At 38.2% G+C, this 15,271-nt stretch overlaps 1 protein-coding gene across 1 annotated transcript in view; it reads right to left on the bottom strand.

Annotated features, from left to right (window-relative positions):
* Positions 1-8,673: 8,673 nt before the first annotated feature.
* The window catches only part of LOC126480854 (protein ATP6V1FNB-like), a 58,996-nt gene continuing 52,398 nt past the window's right edge, over positions 8,674-15,271 (bottom strand). Inside the window, exon 3 of the mRNA XM_050104217.1 lies at positions 8,674-9,734. Within this exon, the coding sequence (XP_049960174.1) occupies positions 9,486-9,734 (249 nt within the window). The 3' untranslated portion in view covers positions 8,674-9,485. The remainder of the gene's footprint in view (positions 9,735-15,271) is intronic.

Genomic DNA, 15,271 nt, shown 5'->3' with positions numbered 1-15,271 from the left:
GGCAAGTAAGATATTTGACAGATAATTTTCCATGCCTTCAACAGAAAGTTGATGGCAGACAGTGGACACCAGTGTACCATTGCTTCCTCATTGACAGAATATTTCAATGGTACAAAATATGAGGTATGTTTTTTTTAAGTACTGTTTTGAAACAAAAACGAAACAAATATACATTTCTTAGCAATTTTGTTTTTACATGAAAGCCTGTATTTTAATCCACTTTTCTACATGATTCCCACCTACATTAAGGTACTTACCATATCATATACCCAGGTTTTGGATACCTTCATTGTTGTCATGGTGATGACCACTCAGATGCCTCTGTAAATGTAGGAACACATGATAGTCACAGAGGTCTAGATCAGGACTGTATGGAGGATGATCAAGTTGTTCCCAGCCAAATGATCTGATCAGCTCATGAGTTTCATTGGCCACAGGTGAACGGGTGTTGTCATAAAGCAAAACAATCCCCTTACTCAGCATACCATTCTATTTGTTTTAGATTACATGGTACAGTTTTTTTAAGGTCTCACAATAAGTTTTAGAATTTATAGTGTCACAACGGAGCAAACAGCCCAAAAAAATGGTACATATGATTTTCTAGGATAAAATTGTTTGTTTGAACTTCACTTTCTTGGTTGATGTTGAATGCTGCCAATCCATGGATTGCTGCTTTGAGTCAGGTGTAACATAAGCCACCCTTGTTTGTCATCTGTGACACTTTGACTTAAAAGCTTGACACCTTCTTCACCATACCACTCTAGGAAAGTCAAAGAAATGGCTAAATGTTTGCTTTTGTGCCCCTCAGTTAGCATTTTCTGTACATAACGTGAGCATAATTTTTTGATAATTTAAACATTCAGTAACAGTTGCATAAAGCACACTTCTTGACACTTGAGGAAACTCATCACATCATGTCAAAATTATAAAGCATCTGTTATCTCTCACTTTTTCATTAACTTTCTGTAAAAAATTGTCAGTAATGAGTGAAGATTGCCCACTTCATTCCTCATCATGTATGTTTGTAGGGGCATTTTTAAAAGCTCTCACCCATTTCCATTCTGTCCCATCACTCATATTGCTTTCCCCATACACTGATGTGACAATTTCACCCCATTTAGCACTAAGAACACAAATCACAGCATGTATTCACAGTTGGTGGAATTCTCAACCAGAGGAGGCATTTCAAATACTCACTAATAAACATAAACACTCAAAATGACTGTAGTGGCATCTGTGACTTGCCAACTGAGTGTGGCATAGAGTGCGCATGCAACAAATGCCAGCTGCAGTTGCTGCTGCAGTGGAATTTCAAATGGTACTTACTTTAAAAACCTGCCTCATGGAAGTATACCACAAATATTATGCTACTGACAGAGTGAGAAATATCTGTTATGAACTGTTACGGAAACAAAAGATGCTTGCCTGTGAAATCTTTCAGACAAAAGTAGGAATTTTTCAAACGAGATGTTGAGATGTTGGGAAAATCACAAAAAGACTGTACTGTTTGCATAAACCTTTCCTTAAAGTTTTGCGTAAGATAAAAAAGCTGCCAGTCCAATGAATTTCAATGGTTATTTTCAGATAGTCAGTTTTTATGAGACACACTGATGATGGAACAATAAAGAACACTTTCATCATCAATTCATGCCACATTTTTCCCCATATGAGTCGGTGGAGTCATTTTCTCCTACGAGTCCATAAGTCTGCAGGAATCTGTGCATTATTGTTAAAATGTTGCTTGTGAATTGTCACTGAGAGAATATTTTTGCAACAAAAATTATATAAATGATCTTCACCATTTTACTCATACATAGAGGGTGGAGCAAGAAACACCAAACCCAAGTAGAGAATATTTTTTTTTCATCACCTCTCTCTCTCTCTCTCTCTCTCTCTCTCTCTCTCTCTCTCTTTGTTCCACATCAAAGTGAGATTAGTGGCAATGAGCATTATTTATGGCTCTGCACATAGAAAACAAGCCATGTATCTGTACCAAATTTCTTCCCACACATGGTGTTTGATTTATCTTTGTGCAGCTAATATTTGATTATGTATGTACCCATGAAGTTTTGTTGTTCAGTATATGACTTCTCTTTCGAACATTTGCATCTCATGTCTTTTTTGTCTGCTGCATGTCTCTTGATTTGTAACTTTGGTGTGGTAGTGTATGTACATTTTGGGTATTTGTAGAAGGTGACAAGAATGTGGTTTTTTTCACTAACATGGCTGTTACTGACTGTTAGAACATGCAGAAACTGCTGTGTGATTTGTATTTTTGGATGTAACTAATTATCGGTAACTGGTGTAGTTTGTTAGAAACAAGTGACATAGAGTAACAACATGGGCAGAGTCATCTGCTGCTTATCAGTTGAAAAACAAAGAAAAAAGTTGATGTATAAAAAAGTATACCAGCAGGTGAACTACTAAAGGGGATTTTTTTTATAGATCTTGTGTGTTTCATTTAGATTTTTTTTTAAATATTGGTGTTTGTTTCCTTCATCACTTCCTGTATGTGTAAGTTAGGCTTATAAATTTTATAACAGTCAAAAGTAGTAGTAAAATATGTATAAAATACTCCTATAAAATAGATAATGGCTGGTTAAGATAATCAGACCTTTGGTAACCTCCTTTTTATTGCTCCCTCCATAACTTCTCCTGTTATTGACAAGGTGATCTGCAGCACTGAATGTACTGTAAAACACAATATGTATTATTAATCATGACCCAGAACAACTTATTAGTTCTTGGTTATAAGAATGACTGATAGCACGAGTTCCCTCTCCCACTCAGCTTACAGAAGAATTTTAATGCATTTCATTCTGAAAAATAGCTGAAGATTAAAAATGCTTCCATGTCTGCTCTCAAATCATTTTCTTCTCCCTCTCCTCATTCTCCTCCTCCACCTCTCCCGATTCCTACGTTATCATTCTCCCCTTCTGCCTCTCTCCACTTCGTGCCCTTGTCCTCTCCCTCTACCTCTCTCCCCTTCCACCCCTCATCCTCCTCCTCATGCTCTACCTCTCTCCACCCCCACCCCACATTCTTCCCTCTCTCCACTCCCACGCCTCATTCTCCCTCATTACCTCTCCACTCCCACCCCTCATTCTCCCTCATTACCACCCCTCATTCTCTCCCCTCTACCTCTCTACTCTCACCTCTCATTCTCCCTGCCCTCTACCTCTCTCCACTCCCTTCCCTTTCTCCACTTCCTTTGCCCTCTGCCCTCCCCCTCCCCCTGTTCATCTGCCCATGGCCCTCTCCCCAACACCCCTCTCTCCCCTTCCTCTTCCCTCCATTCTCCTGTTCATTTGTCTTGCTATTCCTTCACTCTCTGCCCCTTCCTACCTCTTGCTTTGCCCCTCTCTAGTGCCCTCCTTATTTCTCTCTGTCTCACTCATCCTCACTACTCCTCTTAATCTTTCTCTCCCAGTCCTTTTTCTTTCTCTGTTCTTTCCTCCTACATTTATCTCACACTTCCTCTACCTCTCTCCATCACACTCTCGCCATCCCACATCTCCCACCTCCTTCCATTCCTAGTGTGTCTTTTCAATTTGAGTGTTCTGTTGTGTCAGTTACGGTGATGAGAATTGTTCCCAGGTTCATTCTTTTGGCAATCAATTTGTCCTGTGCAATCTTGGTGGGCCTTTGTTGATTGTGAGACATCTGAAATCTACGTGTCTTGAAACAGATGTCCGCCATTGCAGATGTAGGAAAGAAAGTCTATAAGAAAGATTCCCATGTAGATGACAGAGAAAACCCTTGAGAATTCATTGTGGAAGGGAGGTGTATTTTTGCTTATTTGTTATTTAGCATAGACCACTGAGGACCAGTGACATTCAACTTTTCGCTTGCATTGAACCTTGATATTTGCTCAGAGAGCATATATTTCTCTGGATGTATAATGTGCTTTTTTCTTACGGGATAATTTTTCCTTGAACCTTTTTCGATTCAGTACACTTCTGAAAAATTTTTAGTCCCTGTTATGCCCAATTTCAGCACTGTCATCCCATGCTCTTTGATCTTTTTGTTTTTCTAGAAGGTGAGAAATCATTTGGTAAATGTTGTAGTATCCATCCTTGAGGTGTGTCTAGAATCCAGTAGCTCTTTATATGATCTAATCCTTCAAATTTTCAGTGTAACTGTAGAGCTGCAGGTTTTGTTGTTTTGTGTATTCTCCCAGGTCTTCCTGTGTTCCCCTCTCAGACTTTAATTTTCTTCTCTGTTCTTTCTGTTCAGCATTGCAACTGATAAGAGTAACAACTATATGGAAATGATAGATTGCTACTAAGCATATAGAGGATGCATTGAGTCAACTCATACCCTCTCTGTGTGATGCCTTAAATACTTTATATGTTTTGAACCTGTGGATTAGCATAATTTTGACTGATTCTAGTTGTAGTTTATTGGAAGCTTTGTTGATGGTGTGATACTTTCTCCCCTCTGGAAATATGTTTCACCTCATATCATCCTAGTTGTTGGTACAGTTGTCATTCAGTTTTGTTGAATAAGAACTTAGAAATTTTTTACTGGTGACATACCAGTGAGCTTTCTGTACACACGTATGATTCTAGTGCAGTACTTCATGTCAGGGTTATCCTCATAGGTACAAGAAGTTTCAGGGAATTCCTGATGAAGGTTCTTTCCAGAATACTTCTGTTATCCCCAAAGATTATATTACCATCGAATTATCTAAAGTCAAAGGCTGAGTGGCATGCATTGGGTGGAGATCCATTTGAAGGTTTGATGGAAAATCAGATCACGTTCCTCTGAAAGTATTCACCCAACTATGTCTGCTGCTTATGGATGCACTGGCTTTCCTGTTGTTGTATGGTCATGTTTGTAAATTAGCACTACCATATGGAAGTATGCCTATTTGTCTGAATATTCTCTGAGCTCCATCTTTCCCAGGCTCCTCGCTCTGTTTCAGTAGTTGCTTGTTGTCACGCTGTCTTTAATGATGCATGTATCTTTTTGTTGCGTGATGTATGGTCTTTTTTACTGGCAACTTTTGACTAAATCATCCCTCAAATTTAAGCAGCTTATTTGTATTGGTACTTCAGTTTTCTTAACACATTTGCTGCAGGGATCAGTATAAGCCACTAAAACATGCGGTAAGCATGTGCAAGCAAAATCTTGACGTTCATGTTTTGTACTTAAGTAATAGTGACAAATGCAAAACCATCACTGCTTTCTATCTATCAGTTTTGTCAGTACCTCTTGATGTATTTTGCCAATGCAATCAATTTACAAGTTAAACAATGAATGAACATATTTGTGAAAGTATAAACATTATCTTCCAGAAACATTGAAACAATTGCAAAATGATAGGTGAAAAGAAATTCAAAAATTATACTTCCCTCTGGCCTTGGCTCTTGGAAGGGTAAGGCAGTTGAAGAGGAAGAAGATTAAGAAGACGAAGAAGAAAATGTTAAGACTTCTTATTATAAAACAAAATGTTCATTAATTATGTGCCTTCACACAACAGTTCAAAGAGAATCCAGGATTATCTGGACATTCTCTGCACTTACATGTTATGTCAGTACACTGGCCCAGTTTGGTACAGGTTTTACATCTATTTGTTATGACTTCCCTTTTCCCATCAGTTAGTTTCTGCTTTTGTACAGTGAGTTTTCTTATGAGGTCTGTTTGTCTCATATTTCTTGGAATTTCCATTGGAAAAGTGGTCCCTTTATTATTTTTATTCCATTTTCATATAGTGTCAGTTTACTCCCCAAGTAGTTATTGTACAGAATATATAAATCAAAAAGTAGAGTGTCAGTTATATGAAGGAATAGTTTTTTAGACCGATGGAAGATCTTCCATTCACATAAATAATATAACAGTATCTAGTCCTTGCTTCAGTGTCATACATATTCTGATTATATTTGGTAGCTGGCTGTAGTTATGAAATTATTTGCTGGGATGAATTTGGCACTTACTCCACTGTATTGAAGAATTCTGCGGAAATAACAACTTATTTGTCACGCCATTTTCAAATCATCACACATTGTGCATATGCCTTTTGTTTTGGATATATTGTCTGAATGACAGTCTTTCCCCAAAAGAACACAGATTCATTTAAAAATATTTCTCTTCCAGGGTAACACACTTGACACATTCTGTTGTTAAAGTAATGTAGTATAGGTTGTACTTTGTATTATTGATCATCTGTTCTGGGTTCCTGGCTTTAGATTTTTAGCAAAATGCATTGAGTTTAAGTTGATCATATATCTGTTTCTACACATACTCTTCACTATTCCCCTGTTTTGAAACAGAGCATCTTTGTTCCGGTCGTCTTGTGATCAGACAGATTTCACATTAGCCACATGTAACGTAATTCACAAGAAGAAAGTATTTTTTCTATAATTATGGGTTTCCAGTTACAAATTGTAGACCCATTCCTCATAGTTTCACTCTAAAATGTATTCACAGTGTTATTATTTGGTTCATCAAATGCAAAACTGAAGTATGTTATTACAAGTAGTACCTTAAAGAAATCTATTGGTGTATTCTCAATAAGACAAGTAAATAAATATTCTTGATATGTAAACAGATGATACTGTAGCTGATTTATTTACTTCTGCCAGTGTCGGTTCTTAATCATCATCAATTTCATCACCATCATTCTCCATGCCTTCTTAATCTGTACTAAGTGTATGTGAAAGTTCTGCTTCCACACTATTGTCACTATGGCAAGTTTCTGTGTTCTTGAGATTCCATCCATCTTCCTGCGAATCATTATCTTGGAACTCATAATCACTACATTTCCTACTGCAATCAGTATCTGATTATCACTATTTTTTTTCCTGCCCACTCTTTTAACAGTAGAAGGTCCCAGTGTAGGTTGTTTAGCCATCATTTCAAACAATGTACGTCACAAACAACTATGCGCAAGAACTCAAACTGCAGGTAAAATCTTAGACTACACCTTTGGACTTATAAGCTTATAAACGTCTGCTGCACTGGCTTGTTGTTCATGGATACATTTAGAAGTGTTAGCCACAGTGAACTAGTGGCTCACGTGGACACTTATAACTGTCAGCCACAGTGAACATGTTAACATCTATGTTTCTTCAGTATTCCTATATCAGGTTTAAGACATGGAGACGTTTGAGCATCTTTGTATCTGTGGGTAGGAACTTCAATTTGATTTTAGAGAGAGAATAATCTGAATCTAGAGTGGTACATCTTTGCACCCCTATCTTCTGCATCTCTCTTTTTGGAACTACCTCAAAGTAATGATAAGCTTTATTTGAAATTCTCCCAGGAGGCAGTTGTCTGTCTACTTTTTTGGTATGTGTCGAAATTCCATTAACTTCTTTACCGGGTTAAGCATTGTGCAGTTTTTACTTGACCTCATTGTGTGCATATTTTTGTGTGTCCAGTTGGGCATTAACATGAAGTTTCTGGTGGTTTCTTCTGTGATATGTCTACATACACTGTGCTATAAAGATCTTTTTTATGCATTGGAAGTGTAGTGGGGACAGTCTGCTGTTTGGCGGAAAAATATTTGATGATGGAAACCATTGCCTTATATTTGACAATGAAGCATTGTATTTCAGATACTTGCCTATCTATGCATCTAGTTTCTGGCATCTTGTGAGTGATATTTTGAGTAGTGCCAAGATTCAACTGTTTCAGATTACCCATTCTGAACAGGGAGAAGAAAATGTATTGTTTAGACCTAAATCTCACATTGCAGTATACGGTTGCCTGGATGCTCCCTGGCTCACCCTTATAACATGGTTGTGTGGGCTTCCCGAAGAACCAGTGTTATGAAAGGGGATGATGGGTTGCATACAAGCTGGGGTAATATTTTGGAAATTCCTCCTCCTTGCATAAGTGGAAATATTTGCTTCAGGACCTGAGTACTAGACACTGATCATGTTAATACTAAGATTGTAGACTATCTCAAGTTTGATTTTTAGGATTTACTCGCTGACTGATCTATTTTTTAAGGTGAAAGACCAATCTTATCTTCCATTTGACATTGTGATAATATGTAACAGCTTCTGCATTAAGAGCCACTAACCTGTTTGCACTGGAGCCCAAGGCTGGGTTTCTTGTAAAATGTTTTTGTGAGATGAAGTCCCCAGGTTGCATCCAATATAAGAGATCTAAATTTGTAACATTATTATTAATGGTTGATAGATGAAGATTTGAGATTCACACCGAATAATTGTAATTTCCCCAATTACTTAAATTTGCAAGTTATTACCAGATTTCGAATTAGGGCGTGCGTTTATTATTTTAGTTGACATTTGAAATTGTATGGAATCTGTGAGCTTCAAGTTCATTGTGATTGGGTATAATAAAACTGTGCTGTATCATAACATTATAAATATGAAAATGCTTAAAGAGTTGTAATGCACATTTTCTCTTTTTATGTGAACAAAAAGAAAGTATGGAGATAATTAACACACTGACTGCTGTGTTCGCGCTGGCCACAGCAGGTGACACTGCTGTGGCAGCCTTGTGGCAGTCACTGTGTTAATCAAACTTGGAAATTAAAAAAAAAAAAAAAAAAAAAAAAATTTGTTCAATTTTTGTTTTGTGTATTAGCAACTTATTTCTCCTGTGCCTTCTTTCATTTGTTTGTACTTCATCTACAGTTGCTTTATGCAAGACTAACATGAACTAAATGTAAAATTAATCTAAGACAATAGTGTGGAGTATACAATTTATTCATAAGCAAACCAGTTATGCAGGCTTTTAGCTCCCTTTGTGTACTCTGCCTTGTAGTGCTTGGTGACAACAATCATTGATTTTGACATAATTGTGGCTCCAAGTACAATTTTTCAATTCTGTGGCTGAATGAGTGAGGGAGGACAATAATGTGATAGTTGACTATTGTAATTCAGTTGTGAGGTATGAACAATTTTTCTCATTTCATGTTCTCTGTCATTTACCATCTCTCAAATCATTGTACTATACATGCATCATTATTGTCTTTATACCTGTAATTATTTGATGTGTCCTTAGATCTGAATTTCTTTGTTCCTAATGTAAGATGTATTTTTTAAAAAAGATGATTGTATGCAAGGTATCCTTGGAAAGACATATTCTCTTTGTTATGTAACAAACTGTGATAATATGGTGTTTAAAGGACCAGAAAATCATTTTTGCATTTCTGCTAAAGGAATGTATGTGACAGACATTGTCAAGAAAAGCAAACAGTGTAGCGAACAGTATTATTTGTCATTATTTTCTGCCAATCCTTTGATGTCAAAGACATTATTGTAACTTGTGATTGTCGTCGTAATATGTGTGATCATCTCTTTATTTATTGTACTCATTGAAAAGTTAGTAAAACATACAATGCCTAAACGCCCTGTTTAATTTAAATAATATTTTCCTTGTCGTCGTAATATTCCTTCACAATAAATTTTTTTCCTCGTCTACATTCTTTGTAGTGTTGACCTTTGAACTACAATTTGATAATTGAGAAGAGGTTAGACAGTGTTCCTTCATGTCTTACACCAATTCTAAATGTAATGTTTTTCAAGAGGTACGAAGATAAAAGCTGGTCTGATCGATGGAGAATCGGGTTTGACTCCCTGCCTTCGATATAGTTGTTGAGTACTTTGTGTGCTGCGCCCGTAAGGTGGGTTGTACACACGTGCATAGAGTTCGTCGCTTTGCCACCCATAACTGAAGTTAGTTGTCTCAGGAAGATAATACCGATGATTTGGGGGCTTTGCGCATCTGGCTTTCAGATATTCATATGGTCCAGTCTGAAAAATAGAGGATTTGTATTAGTCACTGAAATTGTGGACTACAATTTGTATTTCTACTTTTGACTAAAAAAAAAAAAAAAAAAAAAAAAAAGGGGGGGGGGGGGAAGCTGCAAAGAGAACACAAACAACAGAAATTTTGGAAGCATTTTTGCTAATTTTTCATGCATTTATTTTTGCTGTAACCATATGAATACGCCTTGTTACACTCTATATGGTAACTTGTGGAGTAAACATATAGGTCTATTTCTACTCCCTTCCACAGTGATACTTCTGGTAATTGCTACCATTAGTAGATAAGCAAGGGAGTGATTGAGTGTGCGTGTGTGTGTGTGTGTGTGTGTGTGTGTGTGTGTCACAGCATATTGCTTGTATTCCTACACTGACACAGTAATACATAAATTTGGTTAGGAGATTTGTGGGTACCTACTTGAACTTCTTTAGAAGGACCAATAGCATCCATTTAATAAACACAAGGAATGTTATGAGTTTTAAAATAAAAATCCTGCAACATATATTTTTAATAAAAATTTACAAGAGGTGTAGCCTATTAGTGACAAAACTCAAATTTTCAAACCCAAACTCAAGGCTCCTAGTACACTATTCCTATTCCCTACATAACATTGTGTTAAATGATGTGTTAATATATGAGTGCATTAAGTTTGCCACTGTACACACATCTTAAATTGTATATGACTATGGTATGAATTAATCATATATGCTAGGCACTTTTTAAATTTTTGAAATATACATAAGCAGCATGAAGTCTTACGTATGAAAATGACCATAAGATCAAATTTTCAACTGTGCCAATTGAAAATAAAAAGACACGCGAAGACAAAAATGCTGTCCTTCAAAAAGGTCTACGTGACTATGAAACCTGCTCAAGAAAAGGCAGGTCCAGGAGAATGATTGGGTGGTTTTTTATAATAGATCATGGCTAACAATTTCCACTTTCCTTGCTTATCTCCTCAGGGAGGAGAGAAGGATAAGTGGGGGAGGTTAAAAAGGATATGTGAGAGGGGCACATATGTGAGGACTACAGCGGAAACAAAGTTCTGAATGCTAGGGTAGGCCGGCCGGAGTGGCCGAGTGGTTCTAGGCGCTTCAGTCTGGAACCGCGCGACCGCTACAGTCGCAGGTTTGAATCCTGCCTCGGGCATGGATGTGTGTGATGTCCTTAGGTTAGTTAGGTTTAAGTAGTTCTAAGTTCTAGGGGACTGATGACCTCAAATGCTAAGTCCCATAGTGCTCAGAGCCATTTGAACCATTTGCTAGGGTAGTACGACCATTTAACCACCTATTTTTTAAAGAACTAAACCCTCAAGTACAAAACAGCTTCAGATGCCTGACTTCTTTACAAATGAGTTAGTGTGTTAAATGTTTGACATTAAGCATGTTAGAAAAAGTTTAGTAAAAGTTTGAAACTATGCTTAAGGTGTGCTGGAAGTCTAAGTGTTCTCATTGTCAAAAAATGGATGAGTACAATCTGCTAAATTTGCGCTCCATTTTAAATGGAAGCTAGTTTTTCATGCATCTCAGTATTTATGATGATGTATCTTCTGAACAATATGTCACATAATGATGTAATTTTGCAGATAAATTCAATGGTATATGTGGATACTGTCTGAAAAATGTGTTATAGGTTGAGTTATTAGCAAATAAGTAATAAATTAAAACCTCATGCCCTATGTTGAAGTTTTACTGCACGAACAGTGAAAATGTAGTAAGCAATAAACTTTTTCCTTTTCATCATATTGTGGGGGGTGTCAGTGAGAAAAAGTTTTATAAAGGTTTGAAATTATGTATAAAGTTTGCTCGGAGTTGCTAAGTGCTCTTGTTCTCAAGTGTGTTATGTGGCCTCAGTACATATACACAGTTCCTAACTGTTTTAAAATGTGAACGTAAGATTATAGTTCTTAGTGAGTGGAATATGAAAGCATTTTAAATTTTTAAATACAGTCAGTAGTTATGTGAAATATTGAAAATAAAATTTCTGTTGTCCCTGGAAGCTTATAGATAGGCAACATGCAACTGGAACTGTACACTGTGAACCATGACCAGGTTAGCCATGTAATAATATAGATAATGTGAAAAGGATTTTCCGTTGTTTAATTCATATGTCTCTGTCGGCAGAACTGAAATTTTGCCTCCTGAAGGTAAGTACTGGTCATAAGGTCTGCCTCAGCTTTGTGAGTGAATTTCCCATTTATAAATAAAATTAAAATATTTGACTGAGGATCTTGCATAGATTACATGAAGAATGAAGGCCAAAATATAATATAATTATAACATAAGGTTTTAGTGAAAAGGGTGCTAATGAGCAGCATTCATCATCCTCATGATGTTCAAGAAAAAGAGCAATAGTGTCAGGCAGATCAGGCTGATATCTTCTACACTCAAATTGCTTCTCTTGGTAATGATGGCACATACAATGAGAGCACTTTTTCCACATCAAAGTATTTGTTGCCACGGAATTTTATTAAAATTAAAAAGAAAATCAAAATTGCTTTGTACCACACATGCTCATGGCAAGAGTCTTCACTGTATGCTAGTGTAAATACCTCAGCCCTACTTTATGGTGAAAGAAATTATACTATCAGAATTTCACTAGCATTAAGAGGAAAGGTGGAGGAATTTGATTGTGTATTATCAGACTGCATGAGAGTACTTTTGGTGACATTTCAAATTTCCCCCCCCCCCCCCCCCCCCCCCCCCAGTGTACACTGAGGTGTCATGGGATACCTCCTAATATCATGTTGGACCTTCTTTTGCCTGCCTTAGTGCAGCAACTAAGCATGGCATGCACTCAGCAAATTGTAGGAAGTCCTGTGTAGAAATATTGAGCCATGCTGCCACTATAGCTGTCCACAGTTGCAAAAACGTTACTGGGGTAGGATTTTGTGCATGAACTGACCTCTTGGTTATGCCCCTTAAATGTTTGATGGGATTTATGTTGGGTGATCCAGGTGGCCAGGTCATTCATTCGAATTGTCCAGAATATTCTTCAGACTACTTACAAACAATTGTGGCCCAGTGACATGGTGCATTACCATCCGTAAAAAGTCCATATTGTTAGGGTACATTATGTCAATGAATGGCTGCAAATAGTCTCCAAATAGCCAAACATAACCATGTCCAGTCAATTATCATTTCAGTTGGACCAGAGGACCCAGTTCAGTCCATGTAAATGCAGCTCACACCATTATGGAGTACCACTAGCTTGCACAGTGTTGATAACTTGGGCCCATGGCTTTGTGAGATCTGCACCGTGGCGCTCAACCCCTAAAGTCAGCTCTTAACAACTGAAATATGAACTCATCTGACCTGGCCAGGTGAGATGAGTCACCAGTTGTCCCAGGTCCAATCAATATGGTCATGAGTCCAGGAGAGGCATTGCAGGTGGTGGTGTGCTGTTAGCAAAGGCACTTGCATCAGCTATCTGATAGCCCATTAACGCCAAACTTTGCTGCACTGTCTTACGGATTCATTCGTCATATGTCCCACTTTAATTTCTGCTGTTACTTCATTTCACTCTGTGCTTCTTGTCTGTTAGCACTGACAACTCTACACATAAGGTGCTGCTCTGTCATTAAATGAAGGTGTCGGCCACTGCAGTATCCATAGGGAGAGGTAATAATCTTGTCAGAAACCTTTGCAAATGAATCACCTTAGTACAAATGATGGTTCCTCAAAAGCAATACCCTGTAATACCTTGTGTAAGCAATACTACTGCCATCTGTATATGTGCCTATCACTGCCCCATAACTTTCGTCACCTCATTGTATGATGTGTTGGTGTAAGACACTTTTGACTATGTTACATTGAAATGCAGGAGGACATGATCTTCACTGCCACTTTAAGGAAGAGTAGACTATGCAACAGCATCTGGTTTCACTTTCATCTATATCCTCCAACAACAACACAAACATGAAACTTTTAAAGGCTTGAAATAGGCTATGAACTACAAGCAAAGTGTAGTAAATAAGATCCACACAAACTGTATCAGATATTAAATACAAACACAACAAATTTTTTTCTAGTTCATGTTAGCTACAAAGTCAATTGTAAGTGTATAATATTAGATGTTCATAAAGATGACATGTTGAGCTGCAGATGGGCACAATGAAAAGACTGTTACGCTTTTGGCCAGAGCCTTCTTCAGAAAAGACTTAGATTGTTGCAGGGCAAGGTTGCCAAGCACAGACTGTGGGGGAGGCAGGATGAGAAGTGGGTAGTGGAAAAGGAGAGGGGGAAAAGGACCGGTGCGTGCATTGGCAGAAAGCGATGCACACTGAAGGTCAGGGAGATTAACTGGTACGAGGTGTAGGACAGGGGGCAGAAATTATTGGGTGGATGGTGTGGGAACTGTAGACTACCACAGGTTGAGGCTGGAATAATTTTGGGAGCAGAGAATGTGTTGTAAGAATTACCCCTATTTGTGCATTTCAGAGAAGCTGGTGGTGTAGGGAAGGATCTAATGCTTGTAAATCGGCCATTGAAATCAAATGTGTTGTGTTAAGCTGCATGTTGTGCCACAGGATGGTCCACTTTGCACTTGGCCACAGTTTGGCAGTGGACATTCATCCTGGTGGACAGCTGGTTGGTAGCCATATCAATATAAAAAGCTGTGCAATGACTGCAGCAGAGCTGGTGGATGATGTGGCTACTATCACAGGTAGCCCAGGCTATGATAGGGTAAGATAATAGTTTCCGCCCCTCTGTTCTACATCTCCTCCTAGTTCACATCCCCTGACCCTCAGTGTGCAAACCTCTCTGCCAATGCAGCCACTGGTCCTTTTCTCCTTCTCCTCCCCTTTCATTTTCTGCTCCCTGCTTCCAACCCTCCCTTCCCCACAGCCTCACGATGCAGCACTTGGCAGCCTTGCCACGCTGCACTATAATCCGTGCATGCTCTGCCAGGCAGTGCTGACTCCTACTGCCCCACCTCTATCCCCTCCCTCTTCCAAGCTCCACTTCTGATTGCTGCTTGCATTCAATACGACACCATTGCATTCTATCCAGAGCGGCGGGAGATAAGCGCCCATGTGTGCACGTGGTGTGCATGCTTGAGTGAATGTGTGCATTAGAGGTTCCTTTGTCTCCCAAAAGAGGAAGCTTGAGACTGAAGAGGAATTAATAGTGAAACTAACCCATCCAGACCTTTAGGTCGAGAGAGACACGTAAAGGCAGGATGGGAGAGAAGTAAGTACTTAATATTAAGTGATGATACTCAGAATTGTCCAGTCCAAGTACTGTGATGAGATTTTATATGTTACTGTTTATGATCTCTAGATATGGTCATGGAATGAGATGACCGTGTGAGAAAGTATTTCATACACAGGGTGTCTCTCCTGATAGTCATCAGGCGGATTTTCTCTGGTGTTTCAGCAGATATTTGCAATCTCGTTTTTGCATTGTGTAGGTGAAGTGAGCCCAAACAAATAGTCCTCATCAAGTCTCTCAAGCAATGTCTGTTGATGAAAAGTGTAGGTTTGTTTCCAGTTACAAACAAAATGGTTTTTAAATCAGAATTA

Source organism: Schistocerca serialis, chromosome 5, assembly GCF_023864345.2.
Source record: "Schistocerca serialis cubense isolate TAMUIC-IGC-003099 chromosome 5, iqSchSeri2.2, whole genome shotgun sequence".
Classification (NCBI taxonomy): Eukaryota; Metazoa; Arthropoda; class Insecta; order Orthoptera; family Acrididae; genus Schistocerca; species Schistocerca serialis.
This window is presented reverse-complemented; position numbering and strand designations above follow the sequence as displayed.